This window comes from Parambassis ranga, chromosome 13 (genome assembly GCF_900634625.1).
Source record: "Parambassis ranga chromosome 13, fParRan2.1, whole genome shotgun sequence".
NCBI lineage: Eukaryota > Metazoa > Chordata > Actinopteri > Ambassidae > Parambassis > Parambassis ranga.
Window position 1 is genome coordinate 817,891 of NC_041033.1, and position 15,006 is coordinate 832,896.

At 42.3% G+C, this 15,006-nt stretch overlaps 2 protein-coding genes across 15 annotated transcripts in view; one reads left to right on the top strand and one right to left on the bottom strand.

Moving 5' to 3' along the window:
* phldb1b (pleckstrin homology-like domain, family B, member 1b) overlaps positions 1 to 13,410 on the top strand; it is an 86,233-nt gene extending 72,823 nt beyond the window's left edge. For 9 of the 13 annotated variants that reach the window (XM_028419962.1, XM_028419964.1, XM_028419967.1 and 6 more), the window contains 9 exons: positions 546 to 689; positions 1,716 to 1,832; positions 1,925 to 2,027; positions 3,622 to 3,964; positions 5,725 to 5,815; positions 6,371 to 6,517; positions 6,679 to 6,898; positions 8,741 to 8,826; positions 10,534 to 10,674. In XM_028419962.1, the coding sequence (XP_028275763.1) occupies positions 546 to 689; positions 1,716 to 1,832; positions 1,925 to 2,027; positions 3,622 to 3,964; positions 5,725 to 5,815; positions 6,371 to 6,517; positions 6,679 to 6,898; positions 8,741 to 8,826; positions 10,534 to 10,674 (1,392 nt within the window). Of the gene's footprint in view, positions 1 to 545; positions 690 to 1,715; positions 1,833 to 1,924; positions 2,028 to 3,621; positions 3,965 to 5,724; positions 5,816 to 6,370; positions 6,518 to 6,678; positions 6,899 to 8,740; positions 8,827 to 10,533 lie in introns of all 13 variants that reach the window. The other 4 variants (XM_028419965.1, XM_028419968.1, XM_028419971.1 and 1 more) reach the window with 2 other exon arrangements.
* Positions 13,116 to 15,006, bottom strand: part of LOC114445030 (alpha-2-macroglobulin-like protein 1) — a 30,948-nt gene continuing 29,057 nt past the window's right edge. For both annotated transcript variants that reach the window (XM_028419973.1, XM_028419972.1), the window contains exons 34-36: positions 14,395 to 14,500; positions 14,282 to 14,323; positions 13,116 to 13,757 (exon numbers count right to left, since the gene is read on the bottom strand). In XM_028419973.1, coding sequence (XP_028275774.1) covers positions 13,735 to 13,757; positions 14,282 to 14,323; positions 14,395 to 14,500 — 171 coding nt within the window. In that variant the 3' untranslated portion in view covers positions 13,116 to 13,734. The remainder of the gene's footprint in view (positions 13,758 to 14,281; positions 14,324 to 14,394; positions 14,501 to 15,006) is intronic.

Sequence of the window (15,006 nt, forward strand, 5' to 3'; positions counted from 1 at the left end):
TATGCCAGCAGTGATCTGAGTGAATTATTTTCATCTCCTCACCGGGAGAAGAGAACGTTGTGGAACAGTCGTGTTTACCAGTGGTACTAGCTGCATGTGATGGTCACAGCAGTATCATGTAAACAGCATGTTGTCGTCAGCTGTCTTTAATGGGTTTTGCAGACACTGTGTTGTGATACTTCAGCACTGATGTGAGCACCTCTGGGAAATGTAATATCTGTGCCTTTAATTTTGGCATCTTAACAGCAGATACATTTAATAAGACATAAGATAAGAGAAACTTGCTTTGTGGGAAACTGGGTCATCCAGCATCAACATGGAATTATACCACAGAAATGTAAAATAGGGGTATAGCAGCTGGAGGGTATGAAGCACAATTCAGCAACAATAAGGTGTTGAATAATTTTCACAGTATAAATATAATTTATTACAGCTTTTGAGGGTGCAAAACAAAGATTTCTCTCCTGTTTCTACTGAATGCTTTCTAAAGTTCTCTTTGTCTTCTGCTTCTCTTTTCATTTCCTCTTCTTCTCTGTGCTCTCCAGCACCAGTCTGAGGGCAATAGGCCTCACCTCCCCAAGCTAGATTTAGAGCAGTGGTACCAGGAGCTGATGGCTGGCTGCAGCCAGCTCTCTTCCCCTCCCCCTCTGCCAGCCAAGTCACTGTCGGGCCGCAGGCCAGTGCTGCAGGTAGAAGGTCTTCTTTTCTCTTTCTCTTGTTTCCTCACTCATGTCTCTGCTATTTCTGTGCCAGCCTCCATCCTGCTGTTAACCTTTTTTAAAAGAAGAGAAGGATCTGTGTGGATTCAGAAAGTATTCAAACTTTCACCTTTTCACTCTTTATTGTTCTGCATTTCATTGTAAATTCATTGTGAAGTATTTGAAGTACTTCACAGAAGAATAAACTCAGATGTATCATTTTTCAATTTTTTAAATTAACTTTAAGATGTGTGGTTTGATTTATTGGATGAAGTGTAGAAGCATCTGGGGCCTGCTCTTTTTTGTGGATTTTGTCGAGACAACTTCACAATACTGTTACTGTATACTGTAAACATGATATATACCTTTCCAAACTATAGGCACATCTCAAAAATAATTAAAATAGCTATTGTTCTTTCTGCTGCCAAGTGAAAAATTTGAAAAAGTTGGCAATGTCTTGGCTAAAAAGATGAGAAATCTAAAAACTTGAATTATAAAGAGGTCCTCTCACTTTGAGTAAGAACGAAGTGCTGTTTGAGTGTAAAACATGAAGTCAGCTTGTGTGGAGTTTGGAGTAAAGCTGAGAGTATTTGCCTGCAGCAGAAGACCACAGAAAACTTCAATCAGCGCTTAAATAAGTTTGAATGTCTGAACACTTTCAAGTCATTACTTTGAACGTTAAATCGCTCTACACTGATGGTCTTAAAGTACATGAATGCAGCATGAACTTAAATGAGCTGATCAAAGAAAGGGGACTAAGGCTGCCATTCCAGGTGTGTGTGCATGTGTGTGTTGCTCTTTGATACTTAAATAAACTACTGTTTGAACCTTAAGTTTTTATTTTAACATCTGTTTAGTAGAATCCACAGTTTTTAACCATTGTTTTCTTACAACCTATTCATGCTGGATCTTAGTTGTTGTTCTAAAACATTCCATATGCCATCACCTGGCTTTGTTTTGACATGTATTATCTTCTCTTCCTGACATTGATCTTATCCCATGTGTTCCCCCCCACAGGTATTCCGCTCCAAACTAGACAGTGATCCAGGCCTGTCTCTTCATCAGCCCAAATCAGGCTCTGCATCCCCTCTACAACATGGAGCCGCCACACTGGGACGCAACACAGGCTCAAAGGTGGACTGGTTGCTCCTTCTGCTGCCAACATCTATCCTCAAAATGTATTTATTTTTGGCATTTAATTAAGTCTGGTTTGTCTGACTCTGCAGAGCCCCCTGCTGGTGGCCAACAGCACTGGAAGTCTGCCCAGGAACCTGGCTGCAACCCTGCAGGACATCGAGACCAAGAGACAGCTTGCACTGCAGCAGAAAGGTAACTGGCACAATCTGCCCTAGAGATGTAATACCAAATACCAACACTGAAATTCATGAAGGTATGCTCAGTATCACAGGATGACACGGTAACAACACTACACAGAGGTCCTACAGTGTTTACCCCTTTAATGGTACATGTTGTAAATACATGAAACAAATTAAGCTCTGAATGTTACTGTTCATTAATCATTGTTTCCCTGGGAATGTCCTGGATAAATACTCAGGCTTTTATTCTTTCTATCTTTTCTATCTTGTGGCTTTTTTGCCTTTAATTGATTGTGGTCAGTGGAGAGAGAGATAGCGTTGGCTTGGTGTGTGTGTGTGGCCTCTTAGAGAGCAGTGCTTCCGCCGCTCCCTTGCTGTGTAACTAAACGGATCAGAGGAAAGCAGTCTGGTGTTATAGTGCAGCTTGTGGCCCACGGGGTATTGGGTCGGTAATTGGAGCCGGGCCACATTTGTCCGCATCTGCCATTGAGGTTTTTCCTCATGTCTTCCTGTCTCAGTCTGTGACTGTCTTTTCCTGCACTGCTACACCACAGAGCCCCAGACCTCCAGACACAACACCAGAGAAGAAAGCTCAGCAGGTAGATTGAGTCCAGGAGGAGTGATTTCTTCCCTCTGTTCAGCAGCATTCATCTACTTTTGTTTATCTGTCTCTATAAATCGCAGGCAGGGTTTGAAATCAGCTGTTGGCCATAATAATGGCTCTAATGACAACACATTTATTGAATTCCCTTGCAGAGTTGCAGCCATTAATAAGACAAACTAAGGTAGTTAACAATACAGACAAAATAAAAGCAAATTTATACCCCTCACTTTGCACAGAGATCCATCCAATCAAGCAGCCAATCAGCAGTCTGCCTGAAACCTTCAGCTTTGCTAAAGACCAAAGACTCCGTGTACCAAGAAAAAAATCCTGCCTTTTCCAAAAGTTAACCCAGTCTGACAGGCTACTTGTGTTGATTTATCCATCAAAGGTAACATTTACCAGAACTTGACACTTGGCTGCTGATTTCAGAGCCTGCCTTCACCTAACGCTCCTCTCTCCACTCTTCTCTTCCTCTCTGGTGTGTCGTTAATAAAGATTTCTTTTCATCTTTTCTTTGTCTGTAACATTGAACTCTCTTTCTTCTTCCATCAATCTTCTATGAACCTTCCTGCTGCTGGAGAATAAATCTTGCATGCTTAGAGTTGGGTGAGCTCCTGTTTTGGAGCTCAGCTCTTTCCAGATATATCTGCCCATTATGAAATGTGAGGAGTTGGATAGATACTTAACTTTTGCTGCAAGTTTGTGGACTTAACAGGTTTTTATCATTTTCCTCAAGCTTGAATTATTGAGAGCACATACTTGTATGTGTGGTGCATGATTATGGTCTGGTAGTTTGTGGGCTGGTGCTGGTGATGGTTTACATCAGTAGGATGCCTGGGTTGAACAGCTTTGCAGCTGCCCTGTTGGTTTCTATAGCAAGCACACAGACCTGCTGTCTTGTTTTTTGTGTTGCTTTCAGTGTGCCATTAGTTATTATTTCACCTTCCAACTCAGTTCCAAATTAGAACATATCCACTGATCAGACATCCCCTTCTCCCTCCAGGTCAGCAGGTGATCGAAGAGCAGCGCCGTCGCCTGGCCGAGCTCAAACAGAGGGCAGCTGCTGAGGCTCAGTGCCAGTGGGAGGCACTCCATGGCTCACAGCACCACCTCATGACTTCATCCTGCTCGTCTCCCTCCTACTCCCCCAACATGGCCTACAGCCCCTCCCTGAGCCACAGCTCTTTAGGGCCTCCACTTCTGGTTCACCACTCCATCCTGCACCATCAGCCCCCGTCTGCTGGAGAGCAACCATACGACACGCTGAGCCTGGAGAGCTCAGACAGCATGGACACCAGCGTGTCCACCGGAAATAACTCCGCCTGCTCGCCCGATAACATGTCCAGGTACGGTCAGCACGCTTTAATGAGGGAGGGGTTCAAACAATTAGCACCATTTAGACCATATGTCATATATATTTGATAATATCACAACATTTTCTAGTTGGGGCATGCAAACATCAGGTTAACAAATACACCATAAAAGTTGGATTCTTTTTGTTTGAATGATGCTGTATAAAATAGTAAAATAAGATATTCCTTGTGCACTCACACACATACACACAGCTAACTCCCTTCAGTTAAAGTCTTTATCCACATGTAGCCCAGTTTTTCCCATGCATAGACCAATGCGTGGGGGCCGCCACACAACCAACACCCACCGCCACAAATTGACTCGTCTTTGTTTTAGTTTTTTTTTTTCCCCAACGCGATTTTAAAATCGTTCCGTTCATTTTACTCTACTCAACTCTCTCTCCTTCTCATTCTCGTTTACACACACATGCATGCACACATACTGACAGCTGATTCGCAAAGTTAGTAACGCAGCAAACAATTAGGAGATTTTAGGTTGAGAAATATAGTATGTGCCCATTTAAGAATAATAATACAAAAAGCTGTTTCATCATTTTTACAATACAATACAAGAACAGGTTGACGTATTGACTGAGGTCAGTTTATATTGTGAAATAAAAACTCCCAGCTTCAGCTCTTTCTGCAGTCCATTCCTGGAATAACAAATAGACACAAATTGAAGGAAAAAACTTTAATTTCAGTTTGGTGAGTAATTCATGAAACATTAAATTTAAAAGACACTTCTTCCTCCAGTATAAAGTCCAGGCTTTTGTATGAGCAAACTTATTCTACTGGCCTGCCCTGTAATGTATGGAGTTGGGGTGGGGGGAGGTCCAGGCAGGGTTCTGGTAAAAATTGTCAGTCAGAACATAGAGAATTAAAATTGAACTGAATAATTTTTTTTTAAATTGTCTTTAGATGAGCATACAGGTGCATATTAAACCTATAGCAGCTTTAGTGCGTGTTTGAATCCCACTTCCTGCACACACTGCATAAACCCCGATGACCAACTCCACTGACCATCACGACACTGTAACACTTTATCCTGCACCGGCGCCAAGGTGCCGCCACAAATTGCTAGCTGGTCTGTGGGAAACACTGTGTAGCGCTATTTGGAGCCTGTCTGTGAGCATGTCCTAGCTGTGTGCTGCATCAATGCAGCATGCTATCGGCAGTACTCAGTGTTCAAACACACTTCACAGCTCTCTGAAGTGACATTCCAAATGTCTTAATAACCATAGTGGATATGCAGAATGGAAGCAGAAACAGGAGATTTCTGCTAAAGAATGAAGTTATGCTGACTCGTTTGTTGTTTCATTCACTAATAATTGCTTTATTGCTTCTATAATACACACACTTCCAATATCTGTGCTTTAAGCTGTTTAGTATGTGTCAAAACCAATTAGTACATTAGTACATATTTTCTACTTTTCCTACCCACAATCCTCCATGGGAAAATGCACACGACTGAACTGCTGAGCGAGCACATACTACGTGAAGACAACATTATAAAGTGGCAACGGCACAGCTGGGACAAAGTCCTTTTGCTGTATCGTAGAGATGGTAGTTTTTAGGAGCGGCTTACAATAATAGTAAAACTAATAGTAAAGTTGTATGGACACTGCACTGAAGCCAAGTTTGTAGTGTTAACTTCCAAACAAAGAAAGAACGACTGCTTTGAAGCTGATTGAAAAGCTGTGTAAGGTTGGAGCTGTGAAATGAGGAGGATAAGTAAGTGTTGTTTTGGATTTCAGTGTTGGAGGAGTGGACACACTGAAGATCGAGGAGATGGAGAAAATGCTGAAGGAGGCGCAGCTGGAGAAAGCCAGACTTATTGAATCGCGGGTAAGACATGACTTCAAAAGAGGGTGTTACAGGGAGGAGTAGATTATCTGAATCCATACTGTGCTGACTGATGAGAGTTCTTGCTGTTTGTCGATAACTTTGATTAAAACATGGATTCCAAAAATAAAGGTTTTTCATTTTTATTAGCATTCATTTGTTTTTGTGCCTCAATGAAGATGCCCTGTCTGAAATATAGAAGAAGACCAATCCATTTTCTACTCTTAAGCTATTTTTTTTTTACCTTCAAAAAGCTAGCTGGTGTTATCAGTGTTTTTTTTTTCTCCTCTTGATTGCCCTGTATGAGTGCATGTATGTATTTGTTGCCAGTCATTACTTGTCTAAATAACCAAAAGATGTGTGTTTAAAGAATCGACCTCTGTGGTGGAGCTTCACAGTGGCCAGCAGTGTAAGTGTGTGAGCAGCTCCCAGCAGGGAAGAATGTGCATAAATGTATGAACATGGAGCCGAGTTCTGCCTGGGAAAAAAAGAACATGTGTGCCTTGCAAAGCCCTTCCAGAGATCAAAAAAATATTTAATGAACGCGCCCTTCTCCAGGAACGAGAGAGTCTGGCTCGCCGTCAGATGCTAGAGGAGGAGAGGAGGAGGAGGGAGGAGGCAGAGAAAAGACTGCAGGATGAAACTTTCCATCGGCAGCAGCTAGTGGAGAGGGAGGTCAAGATGAGGGCCAAGAACTTCTCTCAGGTCAGTAAACTGAGATAATGAGAGTAATTGAGCCTGTGTGGTTGAAAAGTAGGAAGTGAGCAGCTGCTGCTGTCAGTATCTGATCATATGTAACATCGATCGATCTTCTTACCAAAACCAATGAAAAAACGTACCCTGCTTGTGTGTGATGTTTGCTTTAGGCCCGTCCCATGACTCGCTACCTGCCCATCAGAAAGGAGGAGTTTGACCTGCGCTCACACGTGGAGTCATCGGGCCACAGCGTAGAAACCTGCTATCATGTCATTCTCTCTGAGAAGATGTGCAAGGGCTACCTAGTGAAAATGGGAGGCAAGATCAAGTCATGGAAGAAACGCTGGTTCGTCTTCGACCGCCTCAAAAGGACCTTCTCCTACTATGTTGGTAAGATAAAAGCTGCCTGCTGCTGGTCCATTTAGCAGGAGGGATAACAGTGGCGTCACTGACTGCTTCTTCTTTTTCATGTTATTTATTCATGCAGCCATGCTCGCTAACGTTTTTACCTTTTTATGCTGAATTAGCCTTAATGCCTTTTCTCCCACATGGAAGACATGCACAGCATTAAAGCAAAAAAATGTATTTGTTTAAGTTGCCTTTGTGTTTGTTTTACACACTCACACCCACTGCTCCTAGGCTCCTTCTTGTTTCTTTGCCATTGTTCTTGGCAGTTAGCAGTAGAGCCTGACACAGGCCTATTATTGATATATCAACATCAGTGTATATTCAGTGTGGAGGTATTTAGGTGCACAGGTATATGACATAGTTTGAGCTGCCATGTTGTCAGCACTGTCTGCAGTACATGTAGCAGCGTTAGCTGAGCAGGTAATGGTGCAGTGAGCCACAAACAAATCTACTTGTTTTACTAAACCTGGCTGTAGAGCTGTCTGAGTGATGATATTGGCATGTGTGAGGAGACAAGTGATGTCATATATAAACACTGCAATCCACAACCGATGTAAACATACAGCTCACAACAGTAGTTGAAGGTCATGCACGTGAATGTACTTAAAGCGAAGTGCAAACAAATTATTGGGCTGTTTATAGTGATGTTATTTCCATGTTATCTGAATGGTGCGATAGGTAATTAAAAGTTCCACGTTTGTTTACGCTGTAGAGTAAAAACTTCACCACTGTGCAGCGCTCTGATTAGTTTTGCCAGCCCTCCTGTGTTTGCACTGATAGTTTGGAAAACCTTTGGGTTATTTTCCCGTTGCATCATTCACAACATTATAGAAGGGAAGTGCAAATATGAGTGGTGAAGCAGTTTCACAATGAACATGTAAAGTGGCAGGAATGTTATGCTGTGGATGACTGACAGTAGGAACATGTGTGCTGCAGACCCCAAGCAGATTACATGTGGTATGTATGGTGCACGCTTGTGTAATTTGATGTAGTGCTGCGAGCTCTGGGACACTCGCCGGCTGTCAGGCCTTTGAAGTCCTCAGAAGGTTCCGCTTAAAGCTGCTTAAAGCGTACCTTGTTGAAAGTGAGCCAGCGTGAGGAGGTGTGCTGAGAGTACTCTGGCAGTTAGTTAAAATGCACACAGCGCCATGCTCTCTGAGGAGGCTGATTGAGATGCATCGCTTGCCCTTGTCTCTTGACCTTGAACAATGAGTAACGAGTGGTGACGAGCGGAAGTCATGAGTGCTGCTAAATCATGTTAATCAACCTGAGCCGCAGCCGGAGCTGTGGTTATTTAGATGCAGTCAAATGAGATGCAAATGCAGGGCTATTTGAATGCTAAAGAGGTCATTAGCAGATAATAGCTGCGTATTAAAAGGAAAGTGTTATTCCTCGAAATGAAGCGCTGCCTTTCTACCTACTACTCTTAAGTTGGCTTGTGGAGTGTTTGTGCCTGGAGGTAGAGAGGGGTGTTGAGTTCCCCACCGGTTCCTTACTGCAGTTCTGCAGTGGCTGATGAAACAAACTGCAATGATGTACCAGAGTAGCGTAAGAATGCAGTCAAGTCTGAAAATACAATGAGAGCAGCAGTGGTTTAAAAACAGAGCAAAAGTGCTGTGCTTGTCTTTTTCCATCCATCATCACACACAGAAAACGGGTCCTGATCAAAGTTTGATTCTGTCTGTTGTTAATGAGTGTGTCCCGTGTCCTCCCGCTCCTTATTCTAGGTGACAGGAAGCGGGGCGCTTCAGCTCCTATGGCCAAGAAAAGTCTGTCAAAGTGTTTCAGTCTTTGACCAAGCCCACCTTATCTTCCTTTCCACAGACAAACATGAGACCAAGCTGAAGGGGGTGATCTACTTCCAGGCTATAGAAGAGGTCTATTACGATCACCTCCGCAGTGCCACAAAGGTACGCTGTCTGTTCCATTCCTTTCTCTGTTCCTGCACATCATCCTGCACATTCTTTGTTTTGCTTCATTTCTCCCTGTTTGTGCTCTTTGCTTTGGCTGGCTGCTGTCACAGAGGGGATTTTTCAACTTGAATTTGAGCAGTGTATGTATCCACACTCTGTGTTCAACCGTCTAACCCAACTGAGCCCAGTGTGTGTGTGTGTGTGTGTGTGTGTGTCATGGACAATAAGGCTGATGGTGCATGCAGCCTGACATCCTCAGAGTGCCACTTGAATTGCTAATCCTGTTTGTCCCCCTGCCTGTCCCAGTGATCCAACTAGAAACCAGTGACAGTCTCTACTCTAACAGAACATTTATATTTGTGTATCTGCCATGAAGTCTTTCCTTTAAATGGATTCATTTCCAGAGGAAGTGGTGTTTCCCTGTAGGTGTGGGTTACGGCCATATTTCTCTTCTTCGGGGCTGCTTGACTTGAGCTGTACTCATTTTGTCATTTTTTTTATCTGCAACATAAAGCTGCTGCTGCCTCTTCATCTTCTGTGTGTGCATGTGATGGCCTGTCGCAGTGCAGCACACTGTGTGGCTCTGATCAGCTCCAGAACTTTGATTTTACTTGTCACTTCCAATGTCACCTCACAGAGAGAAAGTTTGCTCAGACAGATTCACAAGTGAAGATGAAACACATTTGACTAGGATGGTTGCTTCCAAAAGGAATGAGAAAAAAATGTAATTGAAGTGACTATACTTTAAAAGCACCTTTGTTTTAAATGGAGCCATTCCCACATTTAATGACATATGTGAACATTAACAGCTGATAGGTGAGTAATGCTTCGGTCCTCTCACACAGCGGCAGCACAGAGTTGTGTTGGGGACATATATTATCTGATAAATATTATAAACGTTCCTTTACTTCTTTACTACAAACTCAGACATCCCTTCAATTTCTCTCTCACCAGTGACCACCTGTACTATTAAAAACAAAGACTTCTATCGATTTAAAAATTCTTTATATCATATATAGAAATAAAAGCCTTTTATTCTAATCCATGGTTTTTTATGTTATATGAGGGATGTGTATTAAAAGTTTAAATGATACACAGCCTATGGTGAGTTCACACACTCACAACATAATGCAGTGCTGTGACCTAATCAGTCAATCCAGGTGCAATCGTCTTTAAGCAGGGTTAAAATAAATGCTTTAATAAAACATATGTAAAAGGTAATATATGCAACATATGTTTGGTCTGTTATGAAACTGAAGTAGTGGGACACACTGTTCAAGTAACATGCATACCTGCATCAAGGTAAAGGTTAGGGGAGGTTTATTTATGGAGGACAAGCGATACACGAGTTAAAAAAGCTCCTTTTCATGTGTAGCCCCTGAGGCCTAGGTTTTAAAGAGTAAAATACAACCAACAGGACAAAGACACACACCCTAACAGCATGAATATAAATAGTGGTAAATGTGAAGTGAGTCTAATGTCCTGCGATGTTGCTAATGCAACGGCCACTCCCACAGGAAACTGAGGTGAGCCATGACTCCAGGACAGAGATATGAGCCAAACCAGTTTGTGTTAGTATCAGTATTCAGGTTCTAGAAATCGAATCAAGTGTAGTCTCAATTTGTATATTGATAAGTATTAAATACTTAAATGTCAGTGACGTGGAGATAAAACATGACTGTAGCTGTGGTTCTGTCCCCTCAGAGCCCCAACCCCTCCCTGACCTTCTGTGTGAAGACCCACGATCGGCTCTACTACATGGTGGCCCCCTCAGCAGAGGCTATGAGGATCTGGATGGATGTGATCGTCACAGGAGCAGAGGGATACACACAGTTCATGAACTGAGACACACGCTCAGTGTTGACAGTGTAGACAGGTAGCCGCGGTGGGGACTGCCCTGCCCCAGACTCCACAGGTCCACCACAGGTCCACCACAGACACAGCGCCTTCTTTGTTACTTTTGTTTTCATTTCTGTCTCAGCCTCCACGTTTTCTATGTGATTCTGTTCGGATTGAAAAAGGGATCCCTTGGAGGACACACATCTGTACATAAACCAAATGTCAAAGACTTTACAAAGCCTTTCTATATTGCCAAATGGAGATCTTGTAGTTACTGTTTGTCACACTTTTTGTATTATTTGTTTCCTTTTCTTTTTTACTGTAGAGAAAATTGCCAAATGACATGATGCCAATGTTTTCTTTGTTTCATAGTAGATTTTAGCAATCAGTCAGTGAGCAGGGTGGAGAGGATCTGAGAGTCCGGTCACAGTGAAACACAGCACAGTACTGCATCCTCCACAGACACACACCATTCAGAGTTCTTCTCACGGGCTTACCAAAGTAACTGGAGGTGTTTGGATGAGTTTGTCTCACTATGCTCAGGAGTTCACTCTGCAGTCTCACAGCGGTTTGACCAGTTTGTAAAGGACCAGGTCCAGTATTCTGTTTGGCTTTAAGTAAAATCATCCTTGAAATGAACAAGATGGAAAAACATTTCACATGAAGCTAAAGCTAAAGACGGTTACCGTGGTGTAGTCTGAGCAGTGGAAAAAAGCAGCCTGTTGTCATATTGTAGTCTCATGATCCTACCAGTGACTTTTTTCCACTGCTCCTTTAGCAGCTTAGCACAAAGCTAAAGCCTGTGTGCCAGTTTACCAGCTTTATGCTAAGCTAGCCATCTCTGGGCTCTTAAATCTTTAGATTGCAGCTACTTAGCATAAACCTGAAGTCAGTTAGCTTAGCAGACTCAATGAGGAAGCAGCTTGCTACACCAAACCTTTCGCTATTCTTTGAGTCTTGTGTTAAGCTAGGCGTCTCCCAGTCGCTACACACTTCTTTAGTTACTACATGGTTAGCACAACAAAAAGCCAGATAATTTAACTTAGCAGTTTGGATTAGAATACACTAATTTACAGTCTTTATGCTAATCTAGCTGTCTCTATTGAAGTTCCAGTCTAGACTAACATGGTAAATCCTGCATACTGGTCCTACCAAAGCTGCCACATTTAACCAGGAATATTTCACTGTGTCTGTATTAAGCTGTCATGTTGCCAACTCCTAATAGACCTAATAGCCAAGTAGCCTTTAGCTAACTTGATGATGCAACTACACAGCTGGGACGCAGCCATCACCACTGCCAGCCTAAAGCAACGATCACCAGAGGGCGCCACGGTGCGCACAGGATCCACACTACAGACCAATGCAATTCAGAAGTGTGCCTTTTACCATGTGTTGTTATGGTGTCTCTGAGTCCAGCGCCGCCTCACTGAGAGGCTGCAGTTGTGTGAATGCATTTTATTTCTGTTTTGGAGCTGTAATGCAGGACAGGTTTGCAAGAGGGTTCTCAGCCTCACAGGCAGAGAGCACAGAGCCCCAGGACACAGTGGGGATTAAGAAACCCTAATTGCATACTCCTATATGGATCACTCTATATGGAGAGTGTTAATCAGTCACGCCGACTACTAATGTGTGAGCAAGAGAAATGAGCCTAAACATGTTATAGTGATGTCATCAGGTTTATTTGTTTTAAAAAAGGGATATTGACCAGTCTAATGCACGCTCTGATTGAGTGGCATTTTGGGAAATGTAGTATTTACTGCTTGCCACTTGTGAAATTTGTCCTTTTAAGTTGACGCGTTAAAACATATGGTAGTAAAAGGTTCGATTGTGTGTTCTTCCCTCAGATTATATCTGGACTGATGTTTGGTTGGTCTGCTACACCCTCTTGTTTCTTTGCCTTCATTTGCTGCCTTATGACTGAAAGCTGAGTGTCATCCCCACTGTGACCTGTGACCTGCACACAGAGAAGAACCTTGTATGTTCAGCTTTAACTGACAGTCTTTGTTGTACCGTGTTGGTCACCACATGTGTATTGATCAGATGTGAAGAGTTTGTTTCGATCGGAGGACAAGCTATGCTGTGATTTCTAAAGCATGTGGAACTGCTGTTTTAGTTTCATGTGTCAGTAGAGTAAATTGATGGTTGTGGTGCCTGAGATAGTGACATGTTTACTTCTAAAAAAAATTAAGTAGAAGACTAGTGAAAAAGACCTTAATATATTCTGTCTCCTTTGCCCTTACTTTCCCTGCACAGCCAGTTTGTGCAAACAACTTAACTCTGGCAAGGCTGTTAAATCATGTCTGTGGATAGTAGGTTGTATTTACATCACTGTTATTCTCTATGTGGAAAAAGAGAACGTAAATATACTGTAAAGAGGATGCCTGAATGAAAAGATGATCTTACTATGAAATGAACAGTATTGTATGAAAAAAAAGTACAATTTTTACTTATTTTTATCATTTTATTTTATTGTCAGTTACATTTCAAATTGTATGGTAGTGATGTATCAATCTACCTTTTTTTACTGGTACAACTGAACACACATTTGCACACACACAAAGCATAGCTCACCTAGCACTCATGAGACTGTACGTTTTTTGTTTTTCCTAGAAAGTAGATCCTGTGTCACACACACACACCCACACACAAACACACACGATCAGTACTCGGACCACACTGTGTTATTGGTACCCTGTATGTCTCATGCGTCACTTTCATGTATGAACGAAATGAATTTTGGCAAATCTATTAAAAAAAAAGCAACTATCACAGAGTCTGGGCTGTACGTGTGTTGGCTTGGAGTCAGCAGGTTATTATATATATAATGTTAAGGGGCCCAGAGCTGTGGTGTGGGGTTTCATGCTGACTGATTATTACACTCGTTATCTGAAAGACAAGCGCAAGCTGAACAGGAAGTAGAACAAAAGCTACAAATCCCCCAAAAAACTCAGTAAAACATGGCTAAAAAGGAGTAAAAACAGACACGTTCTAAGAAAAAAATAAACACCTAGATGTTTCTTTCTTTGACAAAGTTATTCTTCTGCCTTAAATGAGGGCTGCTGGATTTCACAGCTTGTTGATGCTGTCGCCTGTAGAGAAGACACACACACCATCAGCAGACATGTTTTACCAAAGAATTGTTTGTTAAAGCAGCTCTAGGACCAAAGTGCAGAACAGAATTAGAACCACTATATATATAAAAAAACTAAATTTTAAAACATAATGGAGTTCAATGGGAACTTGCTCTCAGGCTCCATGTACCTTTTGGGAGGCGCAGTATCGCCACCATAAATACCCTGCAGTCTGCGCCTCCCCCATGAATGCTGCAATACTCGTGTATCTCTTTACACTCAGACAGCAGGTATAGACATGTGCCTGACATGCTGTGTAGCAGGTATGCTGCTGTGTGCAAAATACAGTTACACTGTGCTGGTGCAAGAGGCCACGGAGGAGGCCGGTCACCGCTAGGACCGGATGTGCCAAAGTGATTTTAGTAGGGAAAGCTTCATAGAATGATAATTTCTGTTCCACAATGTCTTCTTTTCTCTCAGATTAAAACAGAGTATGCTGAACATTCTACATAAAAAAGTGTATGAAGAGGAGTGTTACATACTCTCTGCGCAGGAGGACGTGTACTCAGTGACTGCCTCATCACCTGAAAAACAGAGACACATCAGTGCATACAGTGCAACAGAAACTTCTCTGTTAAAAAACAAACAAACTCACTGGTCTGGTAGTAATCATAGACTTTAACCACAGCTGGCTTCAGATTCCTGACAGGCACATCCTCCTCCAGTGTGACACTGTACATCTGGGCCTCATCCTTCTTCAGCTGCAAACACAAACAGCTTCCTTTGGTCATTTGACACAGTGCACAGAAGTCTACAGGATTTTCCAAAAATAAAAGAAAAAATCTGACAGCATTTCCTTCACTTCCTTCACACTCAGACATGAACAACAAGTCATTAAACATGTCTGATGGCTGCAGCTTCTTAAGTGTGGGACTAATTAAATGCAGAAATATAACCGCATGTTTCAAGCCGTTCCAAACTCAAATGCAACAGCTGTCTTCTAATCTAATCTAGTCTAATAACTATATCAGCCTTTTTTAATGAAGCTCTATTCAAGTTTTCTTTCTGCTAATGGAAGGTCAAAATGTGGCTGGGGGCCAGTGGAAATGTTGCAAGCTACAAACATCAACAACTAATGTTCCAAACTACCCACATCAGGCCAGAGAATACAACACCTCTGTGAAGACTTTACAAGACTGAAATCAATGCTGTTTGACTGTGGATCCTAAGTCTGAGTGCACCGATTGTAGGTTGCAGGAGTGTACAC